We start from the raw sequence: 25,828 nt of genomic DNA, 5'->3' as shown, positions 1-25,828 counted from the left end.
CCTATACTATTTTTTTTCTTTCGATTATGGAATATCGCGTTTCAATTAAAAATTAAGGGAAAGCAAATGACAGTGGCGTATTTACGATTTTGTTTCTGGGAGGGCTTTGCTACCTTTCGGGGGGGCTTTGCCTGAAAATGTGAAAATTCTGCAAGATATTCCATATACTTCAATATAGTAAGTAAGATTTCGGGGGGAGCTTAAGCCCGGAATCTCCCCTTAAATACGCCACTGGCAAATGAAAATAATTTAGTTTTTTTTATTCTTGTTTCGTTTTGTTGTTTCTCTTCTCGTTTCAGATAGAGTGAAGAAGATTCTGACCTTTAGACTGTATCACTACTTTAGGGGAATAACCACAAATAGAAAATCATTAAAGGTGAAAGCCACGATGGGGAAAACTTCACGAAAGCCAAACCCACAACGATTAGGAGACCTAGTCGTAGACGGGAGGACAATCCGGCGTAGACGGGATTAAGATGGATATTGAAGAAATAGGAATAGATACAAAGTAGAAACTGGATCCAGTTGGTTAAGGGTAGCTTTAGGATGAATTGAAATGAAATATTTTAGTTTAACGTCCCACGGATTATGCCCTTTAGGCTAAGACAAATGGTTAATCAAGGCAGGTAAATGATGCTGGCATTATTGGTGGAATGAGGACGTGGGAGGAAACGGGAGTATCCCCGAGAAAAACGATGTTGTTCACCACAAACTTACTTGACTGGGGATCGAACTACAGACTCCATGTACCAGAGATAAGTGCTCTATTACTGAGCTACCATGACATCCGGAAAGCTTTTGTTAAATGCGGCATTCAAACTGCGGGTTCCAGTTTTTACTTGAACTAATCTGGAAGATTTGGTAGACAGAGGAAAGAAGAACTTCGAAACAAACAAACAAACAAACAAATCACCAGAAACTCGCATGAGCCCCTTCGTGCCTAATTCAAGTGCTTACTGTGTAGCCTATGTAGTCCCAGGTTCGATTCCGGGTAGGCTACATGCATTTGCTTCAGATAAAAACCCAAGTAGAAGAAGGCACGATGGTTCAGTGGTAGAAGGCTTACCTCGCGGGTTCGTGGGTCCTTGGTTCGATACCAGGCCATGTATATCTGTAGTGAGTGTTCTCGAGGTTCTCCCGTTTCCTTTCACATTGCTATTCTACTAGTTCTCTTATGATCATGCTCTGTCACTAATCATCCGCCTACATTAGCCTAGAAAGACCCAAACGTGGGACGTTAAATTAATACAAACAAAAATATATATGAGTTTGAATTCCTCTTTAAATATTGGGCGCCACCATGCTCATAAGGCCACCATGCTAAAAAGTACCTATATAGATGCCCACGAGATGAGACGAAACAGAATTTTTCTAAGAGAAACATACATAATTTTCAAAACGAAACAGCACCCTTTCGGGACAAAACAGCCTCCTTCCCCCAAATTGACTAAAAAAAATCAAAAAACCGATCCACAAAACCACACGGCCTCGCATTGAATTACTCTACAACTCTCTTGTAACTAAGTGGTTAGCGTCTGCGTCTTTGGCGCGGGAGACCTGAGTTCGATTCCTAACGAGAGCTGATGTGGTTCTGATCGCACTTAAGCTGTAGGTCTCATACAGCCTCGCTGCTGGAAGGACACTAAAACTGTAAATCAAATCGAATTGCACTAGGCATCTTTTTTTTCGTATCAAAGGCGAGCCCTTTACTACTGAGCTACCATGCCTTTTGTCCTTTTTCAGTGATTGAACCAAATGAACCATGAAGTAATTGCTGTTTCCACTTACCCCACAAGAAACGCAAAATGGATTAAAACAACATGCTTATGTGTTTAGCCTGTATGTTAAGTCCTTCGCTCCCTTCTCGTGTGAATAGTACTTTTTTTTTCCTTTCTTCGTTGTTGAATGAATAGTGTAAGCAACAGCGTAATGTTGTTTATTGATTTGCTGGGTGGGGTGACGCGTCTTGGCTGTTGGGGAGAAAGAACGCGTGATTGACGTAGCAACCCATCCGAAAGGCGGAGTTTTCTTCACGGCAGACTCCACCCATTCAACCGTTGCCAGATCACCACCAAAATACTCAACGGGCAGAGAGCGCAGTTTCTACGATTTTTCTTTTATATAACTACCGTCTTCTTTACATCTGGACCGTTTGGCTCTCTCTTACACGTTACAAATGAGCGTGCTGTACGTTATCGAATGTAATGGGGTTCTAGCTTTAAGTCCTTTCATAGTAGCGATTCTCAAATTTTCTACAAGGGCGGACTATTTTTATTATAGCAAGTTCTATGGATCTACTTTAGTCGTCTTCGAAAGCAAAGTAACAGATATTTTTTTTTAATGTTTTGAGAATATATCAATATAGTTAGTTATATTAGAAAAATAGTATTCATTCAAAATTTTCCTTTATTTTGTTTGGATGCTGCTAGTGGACTCAAAAATTTGTAATTTTAGCACAATTACATCCGTTACTGCTCACCGTAACTCCTGAATTGCAAACGGTGACTTACGTCCGTCCGTTACTACACACAAAAGAGAATTTTTGAATTCTTTTTTCTTTTTGCAATAGATAGCTATAGCAATTAGCTCGGAGCAGGGGCGGATCCAGGACGGACTTCTGGGGGCAGTGGGTTGTAATACTGCTACTTAGAGCTACTTTTAAGAGCTCCAAACTCTGGGATGGGTTTTATTTATATGTAAAATAAAAAAAGCTTGTTTCCTCTTCTGGGGGGGATAATAGCCCCGATCGCCACCCTGGATCCGCCACTGGCTCGGAGGAGGTCGTTAGCGCAATCAATTCGTTAAAATCTTAACGGGAAACGGTGACTTACGTTCGTCCGTTACTACACCCGGTAACTTTTACAAAAGCGAATTTTTTAATTCGTTTCTAAGCTATTAGAAATTACACATTTCACCGTTAGATGCTAGCAAATGTCCACTAGCTGTTGACATCTACCGGATGAAATTGAAATTTCTAGTGCGTGATTCTATTTCGCTGTTTTCCAGAAGTTATATTGATATCAATAGAAGAAAACAATGGCGGATCTAGAAGGTAAAACGGGAGAGTCAGAAGCCAGACTACGATAGGTATATCATCTCTATAAACTTTCAAAAATATATAGACTAAATTAAGAGTTGAAATTATTTTGTCCCTCAAAAACTAGGGGCTTACGTTCCCCAGCCCCAGGCTAGATCCGTCATTGTCAGAAAATCCATACTTTTTCTAAATTAATAATTGAAGGCTGTCGGGAACATATAGTATACCTAATAAGCTATTAGAATTTGTATATTTTTACTTTACTAACTGGTATCATTTATTATTTCTATAACCTATATATCTCTTTGAGATTCACAGCTATGATGTATTCTAGGCTAAGCATTTCACTTAAATTTTATTTTTCTTGAATTTTTGTAGACTATCGAAGAGAGCCACAAGGGTATTTAGACCTCAAGAACCACTTTTGTTCCGCGGACCCCAGCTTGAGAAACGTTACTTTATAGTACACTAACCACATTGTCAGATAACATTGTGTATATACTACTTTAAAAATATGTTTTCCCCCCGATAATTTTTGAGTATTTATTAATTTTTTCACAAAATTCTTTTTTATATATCTACTAAGCTTCCACAGAGATACCACAGAGTTGGCGTGGGTCAATGAAAACTTGACCCACGACCCACTGACCCACCACCCACCGTGACCCACTCTGACCCACCACCCACGGTGACCCACTCTGACCCACCATGAACCACTCTCATCCAATTTGACCTACTCTGACTCACCAAAATCCATCGTCATCAACTCTGAACGCGATCCACGGCCTTTTCTGAACTGACTAAAGAGTTTACACTTGTGATAAAACAAGACTGTGAAATTGTCACGAATTGGAAATTGAATTTCTAGTCAATCGCTCAAGCACCACTCTGTTACAATAACGGTGGATCTGACCTAAGGTATAAAATGGTAAAGTGTTTGTCTGTGAGGAAATTGAAACAGTTCGAGGTGGGGGGAAATTAGTGTGTGCCTAAAATATATTTGTACTAAGAGAGTATTCTTTCAAGTGTTAATTTCTGAACACATTCCACAAGAAACTTCTATTCGCAGGAAAATACCCCTGTACAATATGGAAAAGGTTATGGTTTTAAAGTTCACAGTATTTTTCTCACAAAAGACTTGAAAAATCAGTTGTTCATACGGTATAAAGGTGCTCGGTTACCCTATGTGAGAGCATCTCCATAAAGTATGCTCATAATTTTAATTTGTGTAATCACTAAAACACCATGTTAAATTTAAAAGTTACAAATATGCATAATTGCAATTATTATGAATATTTATTCAAAGTAGTTTACCTAAAGCAAAGAAGAGACTTACTAAAAATTAGGTACAAAGTTCAATAACACAAATAAGCCATTAGTAATACAAGTATACATTTTCCGTAACACGTAATTTTCCACCTTAAAACAAATCTGAAATCGAATTTATTTCCTGTTGGTAACTTTTCCGCGGTAAATATCCGCAGTGGAATGATGTCCATCCTTCAGCCAAGAAATAACTAGCTCGTCTACTTTGAGCTTGTCTAGCGGTGGGCCATTAACATTGATGAGCAACAAGCTAGACAATGTTTGAGCACTTAGTGTATTTCTAATATTAGTCATCTGTAAATTCATAAGGGGAAATTCCCGTTCGCACTCTGTCGTGGAAATTGATAATATTTCTACCCGATTTCTGCAACTTCTCATCGACAATGTACTTGTCAGACTTAAGTAAGTCTGATAACGATTTTTCTGGGTTAGGTTTGAAATACTCAGCAAGAAGTGTCATCTCTCTATCACCATACAAGATATTTTCCATATCGACCATGTCAGTTGGTAATGTCGACCCATGTAGAACAGAAACTTCATCTACCACGCCTTTGATAGGGAATCTTGTGAATAAATTATCAATTAAAGCCTGATAAACTGATGATTTCTTATTTGTTTATAAATTTAATTTTTGTAATTACACATGAAGGTTTGATACCATTACCAAGTTCCCTCCCCCGTCTAGAAAGCAAAAGGGAACGAGGTTCCTGGAAAGTGTTCAGAGTTGAATGATAATTTCCCTCCTTCTTCAACTTCAATTACCACACTGCTGTTTGCCATGTGCCAAATTACGATGAATTTCAATTAAATTATCATAGTATAATTATTTCCTTGTTGAATTATCAATACTTTTCAGTGGAAAAAAAGATGAAATTCTAAATCAAAGTAAGTAGACCAACGTAAAGGGAGAAAATGTGTAAAATTTTCCATGCACTTACGCGTACAATCCAAACTTCAAATTTCCGTGTAATTAAGCTTACGTACAAATTTTATGCCTATTTTTCTCTCAAATTTATGGGTTGATTGCCCTGTGCTGTAAGCGCTCCAAATAATAAACATAAGCTTCAGCAATTATTATACCAGAAAGCAATGGATATATGAAGCCAAGCACTGTATTTTTTGTTTCTATTTTTTTTTTTCTTAAATAACATCGATCGTTTTCTCGATCATTTTTACAAACCAACTCACTATCAATTTTCCATATATAGAAAGTCCCCTCCCCCCACATAAAGGAGAATTTAAAAAAAAAATGCTAGGACACACACTGTTTATTTTCAATAAAGAGTTAATACACTGAATTTCATCTCCGTAAGTTTAACGGCTTGCGAGCTACTCATTTTTTTCCGCAAAAATTCGGATCCTCACTACCTCCTTAGGATAATATGCATTATAATAAAAGCAATATAACATCCCAATTTGGATTAAGGCCTAACTATATACCAAAAATAATTTCATTTGACTTTGCAATTTGACCGTGATGATCAGGCACACATAGTTACTTTCAGTTTTTTTATATAATAATTTATATATTACAGTGATTCAAAAATGTATTTTTTCTAGTAGTTAGCTCTAAAAACTCACAGGTCTCGAAAGCCACGTAGTAGTGTAAGTCCTATTGCTATTATTACTATTAAAAATGTCAATATCCAAAAGTGCCTGAAGTTCTTTTTTCACTTGGTTAGATAGGTAAGTAGACAGAAACAAGGGGAAAAGAAAGGGAAATGAAGTCCGTCTTGAAAGTAAAACGGAGACAAATTTATCAGTCTTCAGAAGATACTGTCTACAATGCAGTGAGCAGAGAGAGTCGGTAGGTCATACTGAGTCGGTGGCTCGCAGTGGGTCACGGTGGGTGGTGGGTCACAGTGGGTCACATGCTGTTAACCCACGACCCTATGACCCACCCAGAAAACTTGACCCACTTGACCCACTGACCCACTCCATCTCTGATACCAACTCTTAGTCACACTGGAATATCGCTTTTCATGAGATCAGCAAAGTCAATCAGTACTTGGTCTGGTCAGAAAAAATATATGGGTAACCGTTCGTACTTGTCACGTGGTGTTGCAATGTAGCGTCCACCCAGCGTCATGAAGACAATTGGGGAGCCATTTGAAAGAGAAGTAGCGAACTCCAGTCAAGAGAACCGGGATTAACGACGAGGGGAGTATGTGATGACTCACAGATCGCCCCAAATGCATGAATACCACAAGCCGGCTGGTAAGTCTTGGATCCTTTGAGGGCTGTCGCGCCAGGAATTATTTTTTATTTATTTTCCTTAAGCTTCCAGAAACCAATGGGACACGTTCAAGTTAGACTAATGCTATGTGGTGAGAGCGAGATCCTTCTAGGCCTGAGTCCACTACCTAGTTTAGTGGCTCCTTAATGCTTCTGTAGCAAAGTAAACATGGAAAATTGCAGGTCTAGTCAGGAAACGATCGCAAAACCAATGATCGAGATGTAGCAAATGTTTCTACAAGTGAGAAGTGGAATGGGCCACGAACTTCGTCATATCTATGACACACCCGACCCAATAACATGAACAGATATGAAGTCTACGAAATTTTGTCATATATTCAGAAAAAGTAGTGTTGTCCACGAGACGAGATTTCAGGTTGTCTCGTCTCGACATTGTACCGCAAAAGTACTGCCTCCTCTCAGGGGTCTAATATGTTTCTTTACGTAGAACTCGTTCTTCTCACGAAAATTCTGTCTCGTCTCGTCTCGTGGATAACACTAGAAAATCACGAATCTTCTAAAATAATTATCACAAGCTTATTCTCTATCTTTTTACTAATTATTTCTTTGTTCCACTCTCTTCGATGAACATATTTGAGCAAATTCGGAAAAATGAAATCTTATGTCGTGTAAGCTAAAGGAGGTGGTAATATTGAGAAATTGTGGAATGAAGATAGTGGAAGGAAACGGAAGAACCTCGAGAAACCCCCCACACGGTGTTGTTCATAAGAAAGACTACTTGGTGCGAACTAGAATCGAACCAAGGATTCCACACCCCAGAGGTGAACGCTCTACCACTCAGCTAAAGTGACTCTCTTAAACAAATTTGGGTTCGCTTTAGGATTTACATTTTGTGAACTGTTCGACACACGTACAACGTAATTGTGTCCTCCCGGCTTAGGAGATACATATTCGATTACTGTAAGAGTACCAGCAGTGACGACACCAGATTTACTTTTTGGGAGAGGAATACGGATTAGCATAGGCATTTTGGGGGAAAGCTATTTTTTGTGTACCGAAAAAGACAGCATTATATTACTTTACTTAGGATTAAAATACATCAGTTCTGGGAAAGCAGTCGGGAAAGGTACGCTTAATCTCCGAGGAAGGGATGCCCGTCCTCTTGCTCCCTCCCCTCTGGTGTCATCACTGAGTGCCAGTGAGTGTTTGCCATATTAAAATTGGCTGTGCAAGATATTAAACTCTAGGGATGCGCACGAAACAAAATTTGAGACTGTCTCGTCTCGAAAATGTGCTGTAAAAGTTATGTCTTGACTCGAAAAATATATATTTTTCTATTGGAAGAGCTGTGTCTCGACTCGTCAGGAAAATTCTGTCTCGACTCGTCTCGTGCGCATCCCTACTAAACTCCTAAAAATTAAAAATGAAACGAAATGAAATCTTTGACTTCTACGTCTCATGGTCATGCCGTGTAGGTTAAATGAAATGGGGATGATGAGAAATGAATGAAATGGTGGAATGAAAAAAATGGGGGGAAACGAGACAAACCCAAGAAACCCCATACACATGGTGTTTGTTCACCAAAAGCCTACTTGACGCGAGTTAGGATCAAACGAGAGACACCACACATAAAAAGGTGAACGCTCTACCACTGAGCCACCGTGGAACCCCCCCCCCCAAAAAAAAATTAGATTAAATGTGTTGTGGTTAAGCAAATAATGTCACATCGGGGTCGAACCGTGAATGTTCGAGCTCGAGTAGATCACAACATTAACTCACTATAAAGTTTTACAATAACGCTGTAGAGCTTATACAGGGTGTTCCAAAAGTATAGGTACTACAATAATGCTGTAGAGCTTATACAAAATGTTCCACAAGTACAGATACTTCTAGATTTGAGTATCACAAAGAGTAACGTTAGTGTAATTTTAGTTTATTTATTTAACCCATGGATCCAGTGGATCAATATGTGCTCCATTGTGCTACACGCACTTATGTACCAATCTCCATGTTGTTTTCCTTATTTTGCGGAGCATTTCAGGAGTTATAGTTCGAAAAGCATCATCTACACTTTTGCGAAATGCTTCATCTGTCCTGTACCAACAATGAGAGACGTGTAACATAGTTATTTCTCACAATCAGCTGTATGGTGTTGTAAGGTCCGGAATTTCGTAGGACATCTTGAACGCCAATATACCAGGTGTGCTCTCTGTGACCATGAGAGCAGTGTTGCCAATAACAGAAGTAAAAAAATTACACTTAGACCAACGTTTTTTCTGTGTGCGATTTAAACCTAGGTGCATCGATACTTCTCGGGCATCCTGTATAATTTCGGCTGCTTCCTGCTCACTAGGTCTGTCCGGATCATAGGACCTGTCTGAGTGTTGGTCTAAGAAGTAATAATCAGATCCAGGTGACTTTGTAACCCATACCGTTGCTGGCATGTGAGCTATCCAAATAGCAACTTGGTAAAATCTCAAATTTATTATTATACTATTAATCTTATCTTGTTTGAGTTTTCTGATCGAAGTCAGAAAATGAACCGTTTAGTGTTCCACGATTATGTCTCTTTGGCTAAGGGAGACGGATAATTAATGCAAATGAATGGTGATGAAAAAATTAGTGGAATGAGAATGTTGGAGGAAAGGGGAGGAAGAGAAATCCCACGGACATGATGTTGTCCACCACAAATTTACTTGGCCGGGGATCAAACCAGGCCACGAACCAGAGATAAGCGCTCTACCACTGAGCCACCATATGACCCCCTGACCAAAGGCAGGTTCTACCCCATTTACCTAACGCTAAAGTAAAAGAGACACAACAAGAATGGTCTGTTACTGTCTCCTGTGATTTCCGGTAATACAAAGTAGTCTAATTAAGGAATTGAAGTAAATGCTGGACTAGGAATTTATACTTTTTCACAATTACTTGAAGAGTCTTATTTTTTTTTCTGTAAAGCATCATTGATACATTTTTTGCGGATTTTTGTTTATTATTGGATTTTAGTGTCCCTATACCAGAACTGTACGAAGCATAGACCTATTGTTTAACGTAAGCTCCGAATCACATAAGCTCTCACCAGGAATCGAATACATGATTCCCGGCATCAAAGGCGTGGACGCTAACGGAGGCAACATAAAGGAACTCTTACGATTTCCACCAATCACGCTGATCTAGTGGGTAGTGTGTGTGTCTTTGATGCAGGTGGTCCCGGGTTCGATAGTTTCCGGTAGGTTATTATTATTATTATTATTATTATTATTATTATTATTATTATTATTATGTATACTGAAAATATTTTTTTTATTACTTGACCTGCATTATAATGCATCATGTCGGAGAGTAGTTGTGGGTGGATGATACTATTGGGAAGTACCCACCCCTTTTCCTCACTAGCGTTGCCACGGGTTATTAATGGTTTCATAGGGATACTACTCATGAATCCATGACTACACATACACTGCCAACATCCTCTGCCTTCCTTTGCTCATTATGTTTCTCTATGCTATTTCTCTGATTGTGAAAGCACGCTCCTACGTCATACACCGGCTAGTTGAAAGTGGCAGGTCTATAGCATAATCGAAGTGCATGCAATTTTCTTCCTTGATTTTCATAGTTTTGTTATACTTTCAATAGCATGGTGAAGGTTTCACATAGTCCCTTGGCGAGTTAAATACTGGGCATATGCTGAGAGCATAAGTTTCTCTATCTATTACTATTTTGCACTATTGTGATCAGTGTAAAACCGGAAAGCGTAGATTTAAATCACTAGCTACAGAGATTGGACATAGCTACAGAGATATCGGTCGATATTGGAGTTATTCTTGGGACACTTTATCAATTCTTATCTTTCTCTTATCTTTTATTCTTTATCACTTTACCACTTCTCAATATCTCTTATCCTTCTTGTTTTGTGGAGGTCAATATTGAAACCGGAACTGTAATAAATGTACTACTTCCGGTCTTAGTAGAGAAATATGATTTACATAGGGCTTATATTTCCTTTAATAAATGCTGAATTGATTCCAAAAATCACTTGTCGCTATCTGCTACCGTTTTTGTGCTTTGCCAATCAACGTTAAAATAGGAAATGATTCAATTCTATATTATAAATGAAATGAAATGAAATCTTTAAGTTTTACGTCCCACGCTTATGCCGGTTAAGCTAAAGGAGACGGTGATGATGAGAGATGAATGAAATGGTGGAATGAAGAAAGTGGGAGGAAACGGGAGAACCTCGAGAAAAACCAAAAGCACGGTGTTTGTCCACCACAAGGTCCACACGGCGCGAGCTGGGATCGAACCAGGGACCCCAAGCACCAGAGGAGAACACTCTACCACTGAGCCACCGCACCCTCACTCACTTCTATATTATATCCCTATCTCTGCGGGGTCCATATTACTGGAATATTGTCCTCCCATCTGCGCCTACGTTTTCCTAACTGTCTTTTTCCGACTGGCTTCCCAGTTAAAAATTATGAAAGCGTTTCTACTTTCTTCCTTTGTGGCTGCTGACCTGCCCACCTGAGTCCGTGGTCGAACTTACTAAGAACACACTGTGTCATCCTAATAAAAAGGACTCCATACCAGTGGAATGTTACCAGTAGTACCTCACCAGTGAAAGTAGTATTCCGTTCAATATCAACTCTCCTGGTTCCTTGGTTTGAAATGTGAAATCTAGGGTTGCTCACGAGGCGAGACGAAACATGATGTGAAACAGAACTCTTCGAGTAGAAACATGTATAATTTCAGAGACGATACATCTTCACTTTGGCACACTAACGGAGGGGGGCACTGAGTCCGACGCCCCCCTTAAGACTTCCTAACTAACTCAACATACATTTGTACACTGTCTGAATAAAAAATATACTTGTTTAACAGGGAAACGATTGATGTAGTATGAAAATTTGGCCTTACATTTCATCTGTGCTCTTTCTCTTGTAAAAACAATCTAGTTCTATCATTCCCCCCCCCCTGAAAATATAGTTGAAAGTATTTTACAATTACTTATCATCTTTTCGGATGCAGATGGCTTGTAATATTGGATACCCGAAAGCTTGGACCTCTGCCATCAAAAATTTCTAGGTGCTCATCTTCTCCTTCATGACAATTTTTCGAAATAAGACAATCTTACCTCTGGCCTTGTACCAACCCTAGTCAAGTCTTTCTTTCACTGCCAAGATTACATATGACAAGCAACCACAAGCTACAGTTGAAGTGGAATATCCGAATTACTGGAGCTCCCACATAAAATCGAAGGCAGGTCTTCCGGACCGCGTGTGCTAACCATATAGTCAAGGGGTTCGATTCCTGGTGAATGTTGTATCCATTGGCATACAAGTGACTCCCAGTCTAGGGAACGCGCCACTTGCTGAAAAACTGTACGGCAGCCTCCAGACTAAAAAATATGAGGAAATATAATTAGGCATTCCTATTTGGAATCGAACCCACGATCGTAACAAAAGGAATGTATAATACATACGATATATGGATAAAAGGAATGTATAGTTGTACTTAACCAAGTAAGGAGTATGGAGTTTGCATCGTTCATACCATGGTTCCCAACCTTCTTTACCTGGCGACCCCTTCGTGAACCCTGTGTACTTCACAACCGCTCGTTTGTCTGATCCCTTTCGAGATGCACTATCAAATTTTAAAATATTCAATAATAATAATAATAATAATAATAATAATAATAATAATAATAATAATAATAATAATAATAATAATAATAATAATAATAATAATAATAATAATAATAATAATAATAATTCAGCAATTTAAGTTTATTTCCAATAAAGTTTCTGTATATCGTTGTGGTGCAGGATTATTTATTTATTAATTTATTTATTTTAATGTACTTTGTTCTTAATGGAATCACAGTTCTTACGCAATAGTTATTTCATATTTGTACAGTATTTAATGTAGATAACCCCTTTTTGATACAACAATCGTAATATTTATAATTACGAATGTACTTCACAACTAGTTTATTTCTGCTACTATCTTGCGCCCCCTTGCTGTCACTTCAGGTTCCTCCCAGATGTTAGGAACCACTGGTTTACGGGGGGGAAAAGAAGAAATAAAATAAAATACAATGGACCTAGATCTACAGTAGGAATTCTCACACTTTATCATTGATTTACAACTATAAGTTACATGTACCACCCAGCAACGGCTCGCGTATCAGCAGCGGTACGAGTACTACAGTTTGAGAAACCATGGCCTATATATGGTGTAGGGTTACCATATGCTGCCAGCATTATGTGACATAGGTATGCATTTTAAGAGTAAAAATTTCTTTCCGGATACAGTTTCCGAAATTGCCTGGTTTGTCTGCACTTTCTACGTTCAAATGTAGTGTTAATTCAATTTCAGACATTTCGCATATAATTATTTTTCATCGCGATCCTTCATAAAGTTTTCGCCTATAATGACCAGTCAGTTGAGTCGATTTTACGTTTAGCGTCCCTTTCAGGAGCGAGGTTAGACCAGGAGCGTAAATAAGGGCCCCGCAGACCCCGCATTGCGGGGGGCCCCAAGCCTTTAATTACGGCACTGGGTTAGACCCTATATAACACGTTGTCCTACAACTTAGCGTGGGATCCAAACTACATGAGCTCCAATCGGGATTCGAACCCAGATCTCCCACTCCAAAGGCACGGGTACGCTAAGCGCTTCGTCACGAAGGAGCACAACATCCATCTAGTATCCACTCTGCTGCAAGAAGTTCGTTACAGACTGTAGTACTTTTGATTGTATTTGATTTCGAAGTTTAGTAACCGTGTTTTGTACTACACTAAAGCCTCGAGTCCTCTGCGAAAGACACTGGTATTAGTCTATTTGTATAGCCTATATATATTCCCCAATGATGCAAGTTACATATGAAACAACGGAAAAATATTTCCCTGACGAGGAAGAAAGTCTTCCTTGACTTATCTGAAAAATTACTTGATAAGATAGGGAAATTCCTCTCGTCTCCCCTTTGATTGAATTCTTGGTTTCACATCCAAACGTAAGTCTTACTTCCACGTGACTACAGAGTTACATTACACCTTTGGCACATGTTTCAATTCGCAGTGAAAATGCCTGTGACCCTGGATTTAGGTTTCATGTTGAAAAAAGAAAAAGGCTAAGCCCTAAACAAAAACGATTCACGTCCGACGATTGTCCTATAAGACTAAAGATTACAAATGTTTGGGAAAATTGTATCTCACGTGGGGATCGTGAACATGATTGTTTACATCCGACGGTTGTAAGCCTTCAGCAGTACTTGACTTTATTCCACTATGACCCACGACTCGACAAATATAATTTTAATATGAAAACAGCGTAAAATCTTGTATAAAGATTTTACATAAATATTACGCAACGTAAAATACGCGTAATCTCATCTCAGAGTATATTACGCATAAATCACTCGAGATGTGAGAAATGCAGGGTTGCAGTGCTCTCAGCACAAAATTCGCAATCTCTCGGAAGTTTGGTAGCCAGGGATGCCAGCCCGCTATTAAAGGTGTTGTGTTCTATGAGTTGCTTGATTGTGACAAAAACAGATAACAGATCTTGTGGTTCAAAAACAGGCGGAGCTTCCATAGATTTAGTGACGCCATTTTGTCCTTATCTGATGGCTTTTGCGTCTCCCCATTGGCCAATCATACGGTTTAACCAGTAAGGGAGCATCCTCTCGATTGACGGGTCGGAGGAAGTGGAACTAGTCCTCGTCACACCGTGCGCGATGTAAACATTGAACTAAAGATGGTCGTTTTATATGAAGTAACAGGGTTCGATTTTGGAAATTCTCACTGAAACTATGTGTGTTTAAACGTATTGAGCTGTTATGGTGAGTTTGTTGTGTGAAAAATGTTAAAATCTGTTGGTTATTGTGAGTTTTTGTTCGTTTAGCGCTCTTCGCAGTGAGGCCTAATTCCCTCCCTGCTGCCCGCCCAGTCGAAACGGCGCCTACGGAGTTTCCCACCAGTGGGCGTCGCTGTGCTACTCGGCCGATCGAGAACCGTCAGTATCTGCGCAGCCACCAACAGTTATGGTGTAGCAAGGGCTGCCACGAGAGGCAGTGGTAACAGTGATCAGTTGGGACTCCGCGCGACTAAACATTCGATCCCAACGATTTTGGAAAACCGGCATTTTCCCCCCACCTTTTGGTCCATGCAGCATCCGCGCTACAAGACAAGATAATCAAGGACCTCTTTTCCCCTCCTACAGTGTATCAACAAGACCAGACAGTGTGTGAAGTTGAAACAAAACTCTCCGCTAGCATTATACGGCTGCCGGTGCACGAACTACAACAGTTTTAACTCAAGTGTTTGTCGTTTTTAACAACAAACAGTGCTCATACTTGAAGAATGCGTGCGTATTGAAAGATTCGTTATTTATTGTATGTGTTGTGATTTTCTAACGTTTGTGATATCTCGCGTGTGGCTGTGAAGAAACAAATAGTGTTTTTTATCGATCGATAACAGTTCCGAAATATTACCGAACATTTATTTTTCTTTTTAGTACTCGTCAAGATTCGAACGACGAACTTTTTCGACTGTTTTCATCGAGCGAAAAATCACGGTAAGTTGCTAGTGATAAGCCCCCCTTATCACAATTAGCGTTTCGTAGTCTATTTAGTATGTTGGATACTTTTGATTTTGCGTGTTGTAGATATATATGGTTACGTACTAAGGCTTTTATAAATAGTTTTCTCTGTAGATGAAACGTTAGCAAGATTTAACCAGCCCAGTTTGATTGTGGTTTATTTTCGAACGTAGGCCTTTTGAAGTCATAGTCACAAATTGTTTCCGCGTGGGGTTTGGGGCGTGTTTTTCACATGGCAATGTTGTTCAGGACATGTGTGACATTCATGTTTAGGAAAGGATCGGGGATCAGATAACACAACTGTTAGATAAGAATTGGTATATTTCGTGTTATGCGTGATAGAGCTTCTGTCGTATTACAGATAACAGGTGATGTTTTTTTTTTTTTCGTTTTTTTTTCTACCTGAAGTGTATGCGGGTTTCTTATCCGTACCCTTGAACCAGACCCATTTTTGTGAAGCAAGAATTTTGTTTTGCTGTCACAAAACATTTAATATTTGTTTGTTTTGTGTCTATATTTAATTGTAGATGATAATGGCGTAGCGTGATACTGCAAAGAAACTTCTTGCTCAGTGTCTTTCATTATTATAAAGTCGTGTTAGCCGTAACATAACATACGTTTGCGCCGTTTCCATATACAATTTGTATAAACAAACTGGATGGTAGTGAATATTTATTTTGTGGAGTGATACAAACGAGTAATATGTAAATGTTTTATTTTTACGCGCCAGCTGACAACCGCCGCGATTTGTAATGTCTGAATTTTACTATGTGTATGTGTAATTCTTGATGAATAATTCAGCTATTATCTGTTATTTGTGTATGGTGAATGACGTTTATAACGCTTATCTATGCGTTTATTATATTATAAGTGATCTTGGCTACACTTACATGTCATGTGCAATAGTTTGCAAGTGAGGGCTTCGTTGCGTCCATATTAAATTGATAGATGTATTGTAAACAGTGGTCCTTCCTGTACCTGTAGGAAACTGATTCGTACGTTTTTCGGGGTTTATTTATGATCAAAGTGAGTGCGTTTTTTTCTCGGGATTATGACATTCGTTAGTGATTGTGAAGCTATGATTGACATTGTAAGTACTTAGAGAAAAAGAAAAAAAAAAAAGAGAAATAAATTAACAGCGTTGCGTGTAGGCACTTTATCTGTATTTTTTTTTTTTATTCTTTTAGTTCCGTCATTTTGGCCGAGGCGGGGTACGATATTAGGACTTTTCGGCTTAGAATATGTCTGCCTTGCGTGCGTAATTACCAGTTATCTATTTAATGGGCACATCCCTTTAAGAAAAAATATGGCTATAGCTATTTAGGAAATAGTATCGAAACATTGCCTCATCATGGTTTTTCTTTTATTTTTTTAATACGCCTTTAGACTGATGTGATGAATGCTATTCCTGAGTGTCGCAGGTGTATTATTTCGTATGAATTTTTATTGTTATGTTGATACTTTGCTTTTTCATGCTTCAATTTAATTTTAATATATTATTATTTTATTATGTATCTCTACTAGATAAGGTTTTAGTATGGAATCCGTTCATGAAATCATATTATTACTTCTGGTAGGCAAGAATGTAGCTAGTGGGGCATATACCCACCTAATATTTTCGTAGTTTAAGAGAAAAAAGTAAATACGAAGGTGGGTATATGTATATAATTTTAAAACAACCGAGCGTGGGTTTACCAAAAATTATCTGGCATTATAACATGCTGTCTGTTCGTGGCTTTTGGCAGAAGAAATCTTGTCTGATGTATTAATTTATAGGTATAAACTGTTTTCTGAAGCTTTTTCTCTTCAACGTTTAGCAATAAAATTTATTTAAATTATTGCCGATGCAGTTTTCCCCAAGAGCGCAATTGTATGTTTTTTCCAGTTATGTAGGAGTATTGCCTCCAAGAATAATTTGCCAAAAATGAATTTGCAGGTTTTCAAGCATGGAATTATTGTCGTGTGGATATTGAATTTACGCTTGGTTCAAGGTTAAGGCTCATATCCTTGTATAGATTTGTAAGGTTGTTTTGTTGTACTTTTTATGTTATAGATACATTTCATATTGTTTCTTACGTAGATTCTTTTCCTTTTATTTTCTAGGAATCCGACAAGGGGTTGATTTGCAAGCTGTGGTGTGTTTATTTGTCACTAGCTGTCTCCCTCGTCGCCGCTGCAATGAACTGAGTGAAGCCCTGAAGAACGCCTGTGTCCTCGGCATTTGACCCAACACTAACCGCGGCAAGCCAGCGTTCTAACCAGCCGATCGCCCGGAAGAATTGAATCCGCGCTCGCGTGTTAATTTTTTTTTCTCGTGGTGTTTCCAACTCTCCTGGTTGCCGTCTCATTTTTTCGGTCAGAGCGTTTTTTTTTTCTTCACATATATATATTTTTCTCAATGCAGCACGATGGATGTCCCCCAGGGTGATGAATCATTTTTTAGGACATGTTATCGAATGCGGTGTCGTTTGACGCCAAATTTAGTTGCTTGGTGAGCGGAAGTTTTTTATTTATTTATTTCATCGAGAGAGGATTCCATAAGGATTTAGTGGTAAATGCATAGTAAGTGGAAGCTTATCTTTACGTATTCTTGTGGAACTCAGTGGCGTCGCGATGGGTGTCTACGCGGAGACTTAATTTGTTGGTTTCGGCAAGTTTTTAACAGGACCTAGTGCCTCAAGATTTTTTTTTACATAACTTTGTGAGGAGAGAATTTGTGATTTCAGGTATACACAGAACAGTTAAGTGTGGTGAATCGGGTGACGATTTATATAAACTTTTCGTGTGGAAATCAATTAATAAGTCATGGATATGACGGCGACGGACCAATCTCAAGCATTGGTACCCTATCGGTGGTACGAAGCCCCAAGAGTGAGTGGTAATATGGACAGTTCCGGTAATATATTACCGGGAGAGGATATGGAAATGTTTTTCCATTCATTGGACAGTAATTCTGCGAATAGGGCGAGGTATTACGCGTCGCAAGCGGCCCAAATGCACAGTTCGTACGGTGGATCTTCGCACGGTGAGTAATGTTTATTTATTTATTTTTGGGCTTAGAAATGGAACAAGTTCGATGAACAGTATCTATAATCATAGTTTCGTTGGCTATATTTTGAAATTCCTTATGAAATTTATTGGATTGTTCGGTTTCCGCAGTCTTTAGACCGAATTTATTAGGTACACTTAAATTCGTCTCAAGTTGTCTTTAGTTATATTTATGTGCTGGATAAATATTTGACCATGTCAACTGTAACAAGTAACATCTAGTATACACCTTTAAAAGAAAATTGATGTACTTTGTGTATCTACATTGTATGTGGCATATGCTGCTTACTTTATTTTTGTCGAAGACTGTAGAAGATGTCAAAGTTTTTCTCTACAAGTACCTGACTTTCGTTTCCGTCATTTTTTCTGGCTTTTTTTTTTAAATTTAAGCTACGTTTATTTTAACAATATGTTTATTTTATAAATTAACAGTTTCGCCAACTATTATCCACTTTGGTTCATCAAAAAAGACGTCTAATTTTTGCTATGTAATGGAAGAGGTTTTATTATTATTTTATAATTTTTCGTGGTACTTTGGTGATACTGAGGTATGGATATTTTTCGTAGATGCCGTCTACAGAATTATTTGTTGCTTCAGAAATATAGTGTTTGCGTTTATTTCAAATGTTCCTGAGTTATTTCTTCGGTACTGATCCTTATGGTTGTTTCTTTGCGCTGCCATAGCTGTTGGTATGGTACCTTGAAGATGCTAGGGGCTGTATTTTTTCAAACTTCATTAGCTGCATACCGAGGTTAGAATGCTAAGTTAAAATGCTTTGTTAAAATCCTCTAAAAATTTGCTCGATTGATGTCCACACTTTGAGGAAAAGGTGTGGATGCAATTCTATACTCTAGAATATTGGGGGGAAGGGGTTGTCTGCAAAGTGAAATTGGGTGCTTTCTTGCAGATAATGTGGCTAGTGTTTTCAAGATGTGTTTTAATTCACAGTTGCAAAATATATTAGATGTATCATAAAATACACTCGCTTATTTTCCCTAAATTTATCGCTATTTTCGCTAGAATTTTTTTAAAGAAATATTTTTTTTATAAAGACGCTGGGTTGTATTTGTCATGCTCGCTGTGTTCTTTCACAATTTTAATATTGATATGGCATTAGGAGTAATTTTTGTTCATGTAAATTTGCAGTGGCTCAGAAGAGTCCCTCTGCAAACGTTCTCCGCATTTTTTTAAAGTGAATATGTATATTTATTTGTAGGTAGTAAGCAATACAAGAGGTGCGGGGTTCGAGCCTGAATATTTCTCAGAGTGCTGTTAGGTAAACATATCTGTTTCGGGTGTTTGCTTGTCTGCTGCGTGCAGTATTGCCGGGTACACGTTTCTGCAAGTTTCTGTGGAAGTCTTGAAAACGACCAATTATTCACTTAATATTTTACTTAAGAAATAGTTTGCTCACTTTTTCAGGATTAGCCATACTATTTCGTGTTATTGCGTTATTAAAGTTGCGAAAGTGATGTAGAGAATGACCCTTAAAAGAAATTAGCGCATGTTCGTTTACTAAGCTGTTGGGTAAAATATGGAATGAAAGGGGTGCAGAAATTTTTGCATCAGCCTATATTAGTTCTATAACAGTGATGGTGAACTGCGGCCCGCGGGCTGCAAATGGCTTCCTGAAGGATTCTGTCCGGCCCGCGGCGTGATTCCTAGTTTGAAAGTGAAGAAATTACTTGCTTTCAAAGGATTGTTTTAGAACCAGACTAACGGATGAATACTTAAATTCATTTCTTAGAATCATTGCATCACAGTTCGAGCCCAATTGTGAAAAGCTTTAATTTTTAATAGGGTTTAGTGTCCTATTATAAGAATTTTGTAAAATGTATCATTATTGTTTTTAGTAAATTATGTTTGCCTGCCTAAATCCCCCTTCCTTTTTTCTTTAGTCCTCTCCTGAGAAAGTTTGCCCCTCGCTGTGGTGTAACGTTCGGTTTCTTCTACATCTTTTTTTCAGACGTCACTTCTTGCTAAGAGCCGTAGAGTGCTTTCCACAGTGATGGAGTACTATTGATGATGGCAGTTTATTGTTAAACTACTAAGAACGAATGTTCCTTCTTGATTGTTTCAATAGGCTACTTGGATATGTGGTACTGTTCTTCTATAGTTCGGATCGAGACATTTGACGTGTTCCTGATTTTTGACTTTTATCCTCTTTTTCCCTGGCGATTCATTATTGGAAAATTTTGAATTTTGTACTTACGTACGAGTATTACTATTATTAAAAGTTCAAGACGTTGTAACAAGCTAGATGCCTCCATTAAAAAGAGAATCCCATTATGTTTTGGGAATCGAAATAATCTATATTTGGTATCAAGACATTCTGAGAAACATGAACAAGTTTAGTAAGTAATTTTATACATACTAGAATATTACTGAGAGGAATTTTGCTGTTCTGCTATTAGTGTTACCACTTGGGAGAGACGAGAAATCATTATGGCAGTGTCGTCTCGTCTGAATTGTAGGAGATTTCTTTTTTGCTTCGGTTTGTTAGCTTATGTACAAAATTTATGCCTGATTTTTGTTTTTCTTAATTTTATCTAGGACTGGTCGGAATTCTTCCGCGTCACGAGAGGACAATCATGAATATAATTTAAACGATATTTATTATTGGAGTACATTGTGTAATGACTTTCATATCTTTAAACGTTGATAAATGCTGTTCGTTATCTTTATACAGTAAATTGATCGATTTGCAATGTTTCAGATGTAAGACTGGTAACCTAATGCTGCCCACGGGAGTAGAGTTATTTCTCATTTCGTGGGTACCACTGGATATAAGAACTCCTATTTCTTTTACTTTGGATTTGGTGCCCACTGGCTGAAGCCCTGTTACAACTAATTGATAGTGCTATATGTGAAAAATATATATAGATATTAGGTATATAACACAGTTCATTCTTCCAAAGGGTTACGTTCGCTTTTTTTTTTTTTTTTTTTTTTTTAATGACGTGTCTTAAGGTACTTCGAAGTTATTTCGTGCTTTAGTATATTTTGGATGGTTCATGGCAGCATTTCTCGACTCTGGTCCGCTTACCAGGAGTGGTCATGTTAGATTGAGTATTAGTCTGAAGGGACAGAAAAATTAAAGTTGAAATGAATTTACATATCATAATTGAACAATTCAACATAGTTTAGAATTTACGTATGTCATTCAATCTCTCCTCCAGGGCTGGCATTTTATAAAATTTGCTATATTGTCTCCTTTAGAAGATACTGTTGATAACCCTCAGTTATTAAGAGGTAATACTTTATATTTTTTCTATTAATACCAAATAAGGTTTAAGGGAATTTTTATTTAATGCTATTTTATAAATGTGCGTATTTTAGATTATCATATGCTTTTTTTTTTTTTTTTAATTAGAAGATCCAACGTATTTCAATCAAATATTTTCTTGTAGTCTTATCTAGAATCGGAAGAATTACATATAGTGTAGCCAAAGTCAAACTATCACTTAACTCAGTATGATATGATTATTCCGTAGAAAGTGCGAAAACTCGACTTAGAGGTCGGTCGGAAATTTTGTGACCCCTGTTCCAAGATTTAATTATTGGCCAAGTTCGCTATCTTTTGATTCATTTTGGATCATTCCTTAAAAAAATTTTGTTAATGTTGTTCATCGGACGAAACGAGAATTACGGTTTTTTCATCTCACTTCTCAAAACATTTGTTTGTCGTCTCGTTTTCTAAGATTATGCTCTTGATTTATTTTGCTAATTTAATCTAGAAATTGTTTGAATCCTTCTGCGTCTCGGTATGTTCTTTGATATAGTTTATTATGTGATTACTTTGGTGTCTTGAATCGTTGATGATTGCTCTTAATTATGTTCGTACAATCACTTTTATCAATTTATAGTTTTTATTTTATTAATCATGTTACACTAACATAATTCTTGAAACCTAAGACTTGCTGTACTTCTGTTACATAGATATGTGAAACTTGATTAGGCTCTGGTGTCGTGAGCCCCACAGCAGAACATGCCTCATTCTGCGATGTGATCGCAGAAAATTTGCCGCGCCTGTGCAGAAAAAATTGCCAACACAAAAGTGTAAAAACATGCCTGCTATCCTACGTTTCATAGATGTCTTAAATGCACGGACGGCTGGCATAACTATAGTTTGAACTATTTTTTTTTTTTTTTTTTAATCGCGTAAATGGTATTTTTAGCAATCACAAGTGTTTCTTCTGCAGAATTCCTGCAGAAAATTTTTGACTTACAAAAGCTCATCGCAGAAAGACAAAGAACGTTCTGCCATCGAGCTCGTGAGCTTTTTTAAATTTTCTTTCGGAAGGGAGAAGGATCCATACAATATTCTAACTATTAAAAGTTCTGCACCACTTGGAAAAAGTCTGAAAATAGCAGGTCTAGACAAAATGACAGTATCAGTAAATTGTAATCCATTATTGAATGTTCTATACAAAAGTTAATTACGGAGAAAACGTGCGGTAATTAAGTTTAGATAGGCCTACAAACTAAGTTCGCAGGCGATACAGGAGCTGGATGTATCCTATTTGATACCGCTGGATAATACAGTACAGTTTTCTTCGTTAGTTTTCCACAGAGTGTTACGCCCTTCTTTCCATGTTCTTTTACTACATTTTACAGTCTTTTTTAAAAAATATCCAGTCCTGTTTTCGTTTGCAGTCATGACAGAAGCTTTAATATCTGTGTATAAGGTTATGATAATTTGATAAGTAATTTTCGAGTAGGTGGTTTGTGAACTCAATTTCTATGTTTTTCGAACTTTGTCAGATGTTGAGTGATGAGCTTTCGATGGGCATTGGCATTAGGGATGCACATGAAACGAGTCGAAACAGGATTTTCCTGACGAAATTCGAGTCGAGACATCATTTTGCAGCACATTTTCGGGACGAGACAGCCACAAATCTTGTCTTGTGCGCATCCCTAATTGTCGTAAAAGATAACGCGTTGGATTAGTTATCTAGAAGTTGACTTGGGAACCATCAATATACCCTCAACTATTGGATTTGTGGTCTTATTACAAGGAAGTCAGGGTATATTTTTCAAGGAGGGCGGTGTCTTTCCTGCTGGTATTTATTTGTTTATTTTTCAAAATTTTAAAGAAAACAACGGAGTTTGTTTTCCTTTAACTGTTTATATTTAAATTCTTCTGAAATCTTTTGGCTTCTGTTTCAAACCATTTGATATATGCTATGCTTACCAAGTTTTTTTTTTTTTTTTTTTTTATGTCTTGAGAATCCCAAATCGCTTTATTGACTATCGAAATCGCGTTGACGGCTACTGGAGTGGTTATTATTAACGAAACGTGATATCTAGTAACTTTATTTCCGTACAAGTTGATACTATTAGTATTTTTGTAAAAGTTGCAGTTAATGGAGAATAATAAAGCAAATACGACGGGGACATTCATTCATTTACTCATTTTAATTGTGGATCAAAAGATTCAATATGATTCAGCCAGAAATTATCTTGTAGGTCTTATATCTAGGTAGAACTAAATATAGTGTAGCCAGACCCAAACTATCAGTTAACTCTGTGTGATGTGCTTATTCCGTTATAAAAAAAAAAAAATAAAACAAAATTTAAAAAAAAAAAAATTGAATTACGGGCCGTTCAAAAATTTTGTGGTCTCTGATCCAAAAAGTAATTATTGGCCACGATCGCAAACTTTTGCTTTGTTTTTTTATCATTCGTAAATTTTTTAATGTAATAACTCTTAAACTTTGGGTCTTTATTTCTTTGGTCTGACCCTGAAGCCTATATCTGAGATAATTTTTATCAATATAAGACCCTAGCTGAAGCTGATATAAAAAAAAGAAAATGTGATAGAATGTGTAAGTGTAGAAATGGGTTTTAATACTATTGCTCTAAATTTTCGAGATCATCTTTCCCCCATTTACAAATGACGATACATGCAGATAAACTTTTGTTAATACGTTATATAAATGATGCATATAGATATAAGCTATATAAGGTTGCTTAAAATTAAGAGATGTGAAAGATCGACATGTAAATCTACAGAACATCTTTCTGCTTACAAATTTAAGGTCTATTGTACTGTGATTGGTGTTAGTATGTTTCGAAATAAATAAATAAATGAATGTAGTTTTAGTAAATGAATAAATTTAATTATACTTGTAACAAGGTACGACTACATTTGGCCGGTAAATTATGTATAACTTCATTAATCTATATTCCAGTTATTCAAATCCGTGTTAGGAATTAAACAAGTGCATTTAAATAGCTTACTGAAATGAGAACTTTAAGTCTTGTTTCGTAAAATTATAATTTCCTTGAAATATTCTTGTTTAAACCAATATTAGGTTTCTGTTGAATTGAAATTTGTGAATTTTATCTTGGGATACTTCTAAGTTCGTATTTCGCCAATTTCTAAGGTACATGTTACATTTTCTCTATTATCATATTCTAAGAAAGTAAAAAGAATTCTCTTGTAATTTACAAGTTGTTTTAGAGAAATTTTTGTTTCGCAACTTTTTTTTTTTTTTTTTTTTTTTTTTAATAATGAGTGTTTCAGTTATTTGAATTTTTTGCATATCCTGATAGTGTTCCATAAGTCACTAGTCCGGATATTTGGGATTTCATCGTAGGTCTATTTATTTGCTCAGTATTTCATAAGCGGGTATGTTGAAGGCTACGCCATGTTCAAGTTAGGATAGATATTCCGACAGACTATATGTATAAATATCCCCTCATCATATTGGGTTGATATTAAGCAGAAATAAAATTCGAGATAAGGGGAAAGAATGAAAGCACGATGCCCTAATAGGAAGTCGTTCCCTTAAATTTTAAGGGAAGAAAGTTCGTATTTAATTGAGTGAAATTTTACTAGTGTTTTCCACGAGACGAGACGTAAGATTTTCTCGTCTCGTCTCTCAAATTTTGCAGCAGTCTTATCTCATTTTTCGTATTTAAATAATTCTTTCTTGTATCGTATTGTAAATTTATGTGCAAAGTATATGACCTGAATTTTCTCTTTATTTCGTCTAAAAGTTACCAGAATCCCTTCGCGTCGTCATAGGTTCACGAAGGTTGTAATGTAGCAAAGTTTAAACCATATTTATTATTATTATTATTATTATTATTATTATTATTATTATTATTATTATTGGAGTATATTGTCTAACGAATTGCGTACGGTATCTTTAAACGTTGATGAATGCTTTTTCATTGTGTTCTTGCAATCTCTTTATCTATTACTCATTTTTATACAATGAATCATGTAACGCTAATCCAATGTTTCAAGTCTAAGACCTCGGTGAACTAGTCTAGCCTGTGGGTTTTGTGAATTTTCTCGGCTCGAAAACGCGGTCAGAATTGTCGTTTCTCGTCTCATTTTCGAGACGAGACTGGAAGTTTCATCTCGTTGAGGAATGGTGTTTTAAGTTCGAGCGAAAAGAACTCGGATTTTAATTAATTTCCATTGTATCGTCTACCTTGGTCGAATTGGCGTGCCAAAACCGGAGAAGAAAAATGAAATTAACCGTTCATGTACGAGTAAGGACTGTTCAATACAACCTGCTTTATTAAATTCACTTACTACAGTGAGAACTTGAAGCATTGCAGTCGTGTGTTACTTCAATATATTGTGTAGAGCTTGTCATTTT

General features: G+C 37.2%; 1 protein-coding gene across 2 annotated transcripts in view; it reads left to right on the top strand.

The window, feature by feature from the left end:
• Window positions 1-14,546: 14,546 nt before the first annotated feature.
• Window positions 14,547-25,828, top strand: part of grn (GATA binding protein grain) — a 334,408-nt gene continuing 323,126 nt past the window's right edge. Inside the window, exons 1-2 of one of the 2 annotated variants that reach the window (XM_081742090.1) lie at window positions 14,547-15,136; window positions 17,264-18,185. In XM_081742090.1, coding sequence (XP_081598216.1) covers window positions 17,966-18,185 — 220 coding nt within the window. In that variant the 5' untranslated portion in view covers window positions 14,547-15,136; window positions 17,264-17,965. The remainder of the gene's footprint in view (window positions 15,137-17,263; window positions 18,186-25,828) is intronic. The other variant, XM_081742088.1, reaches the window with a different exon arrangement.

This window comes from Thermobia domestica, chromosome 16 (assembly GCF_964235325.1).
Source record: "Thermobia domestica chromosome 16, izTheDome1.hap1.1, whole genome shotgun sequence".
Taxonomy (NCBI): Eukaryota; Metazoa; Arthropoda; class Insecta; order Zygentoma; family Lepismatidae; genus Thermobia; species Thermobia domestica.
The sequence above is the reverse complement of the archived record's forward strand: the minus strand, read 5'-3'. Positions and strand labels throughout refer to the sequence as shown.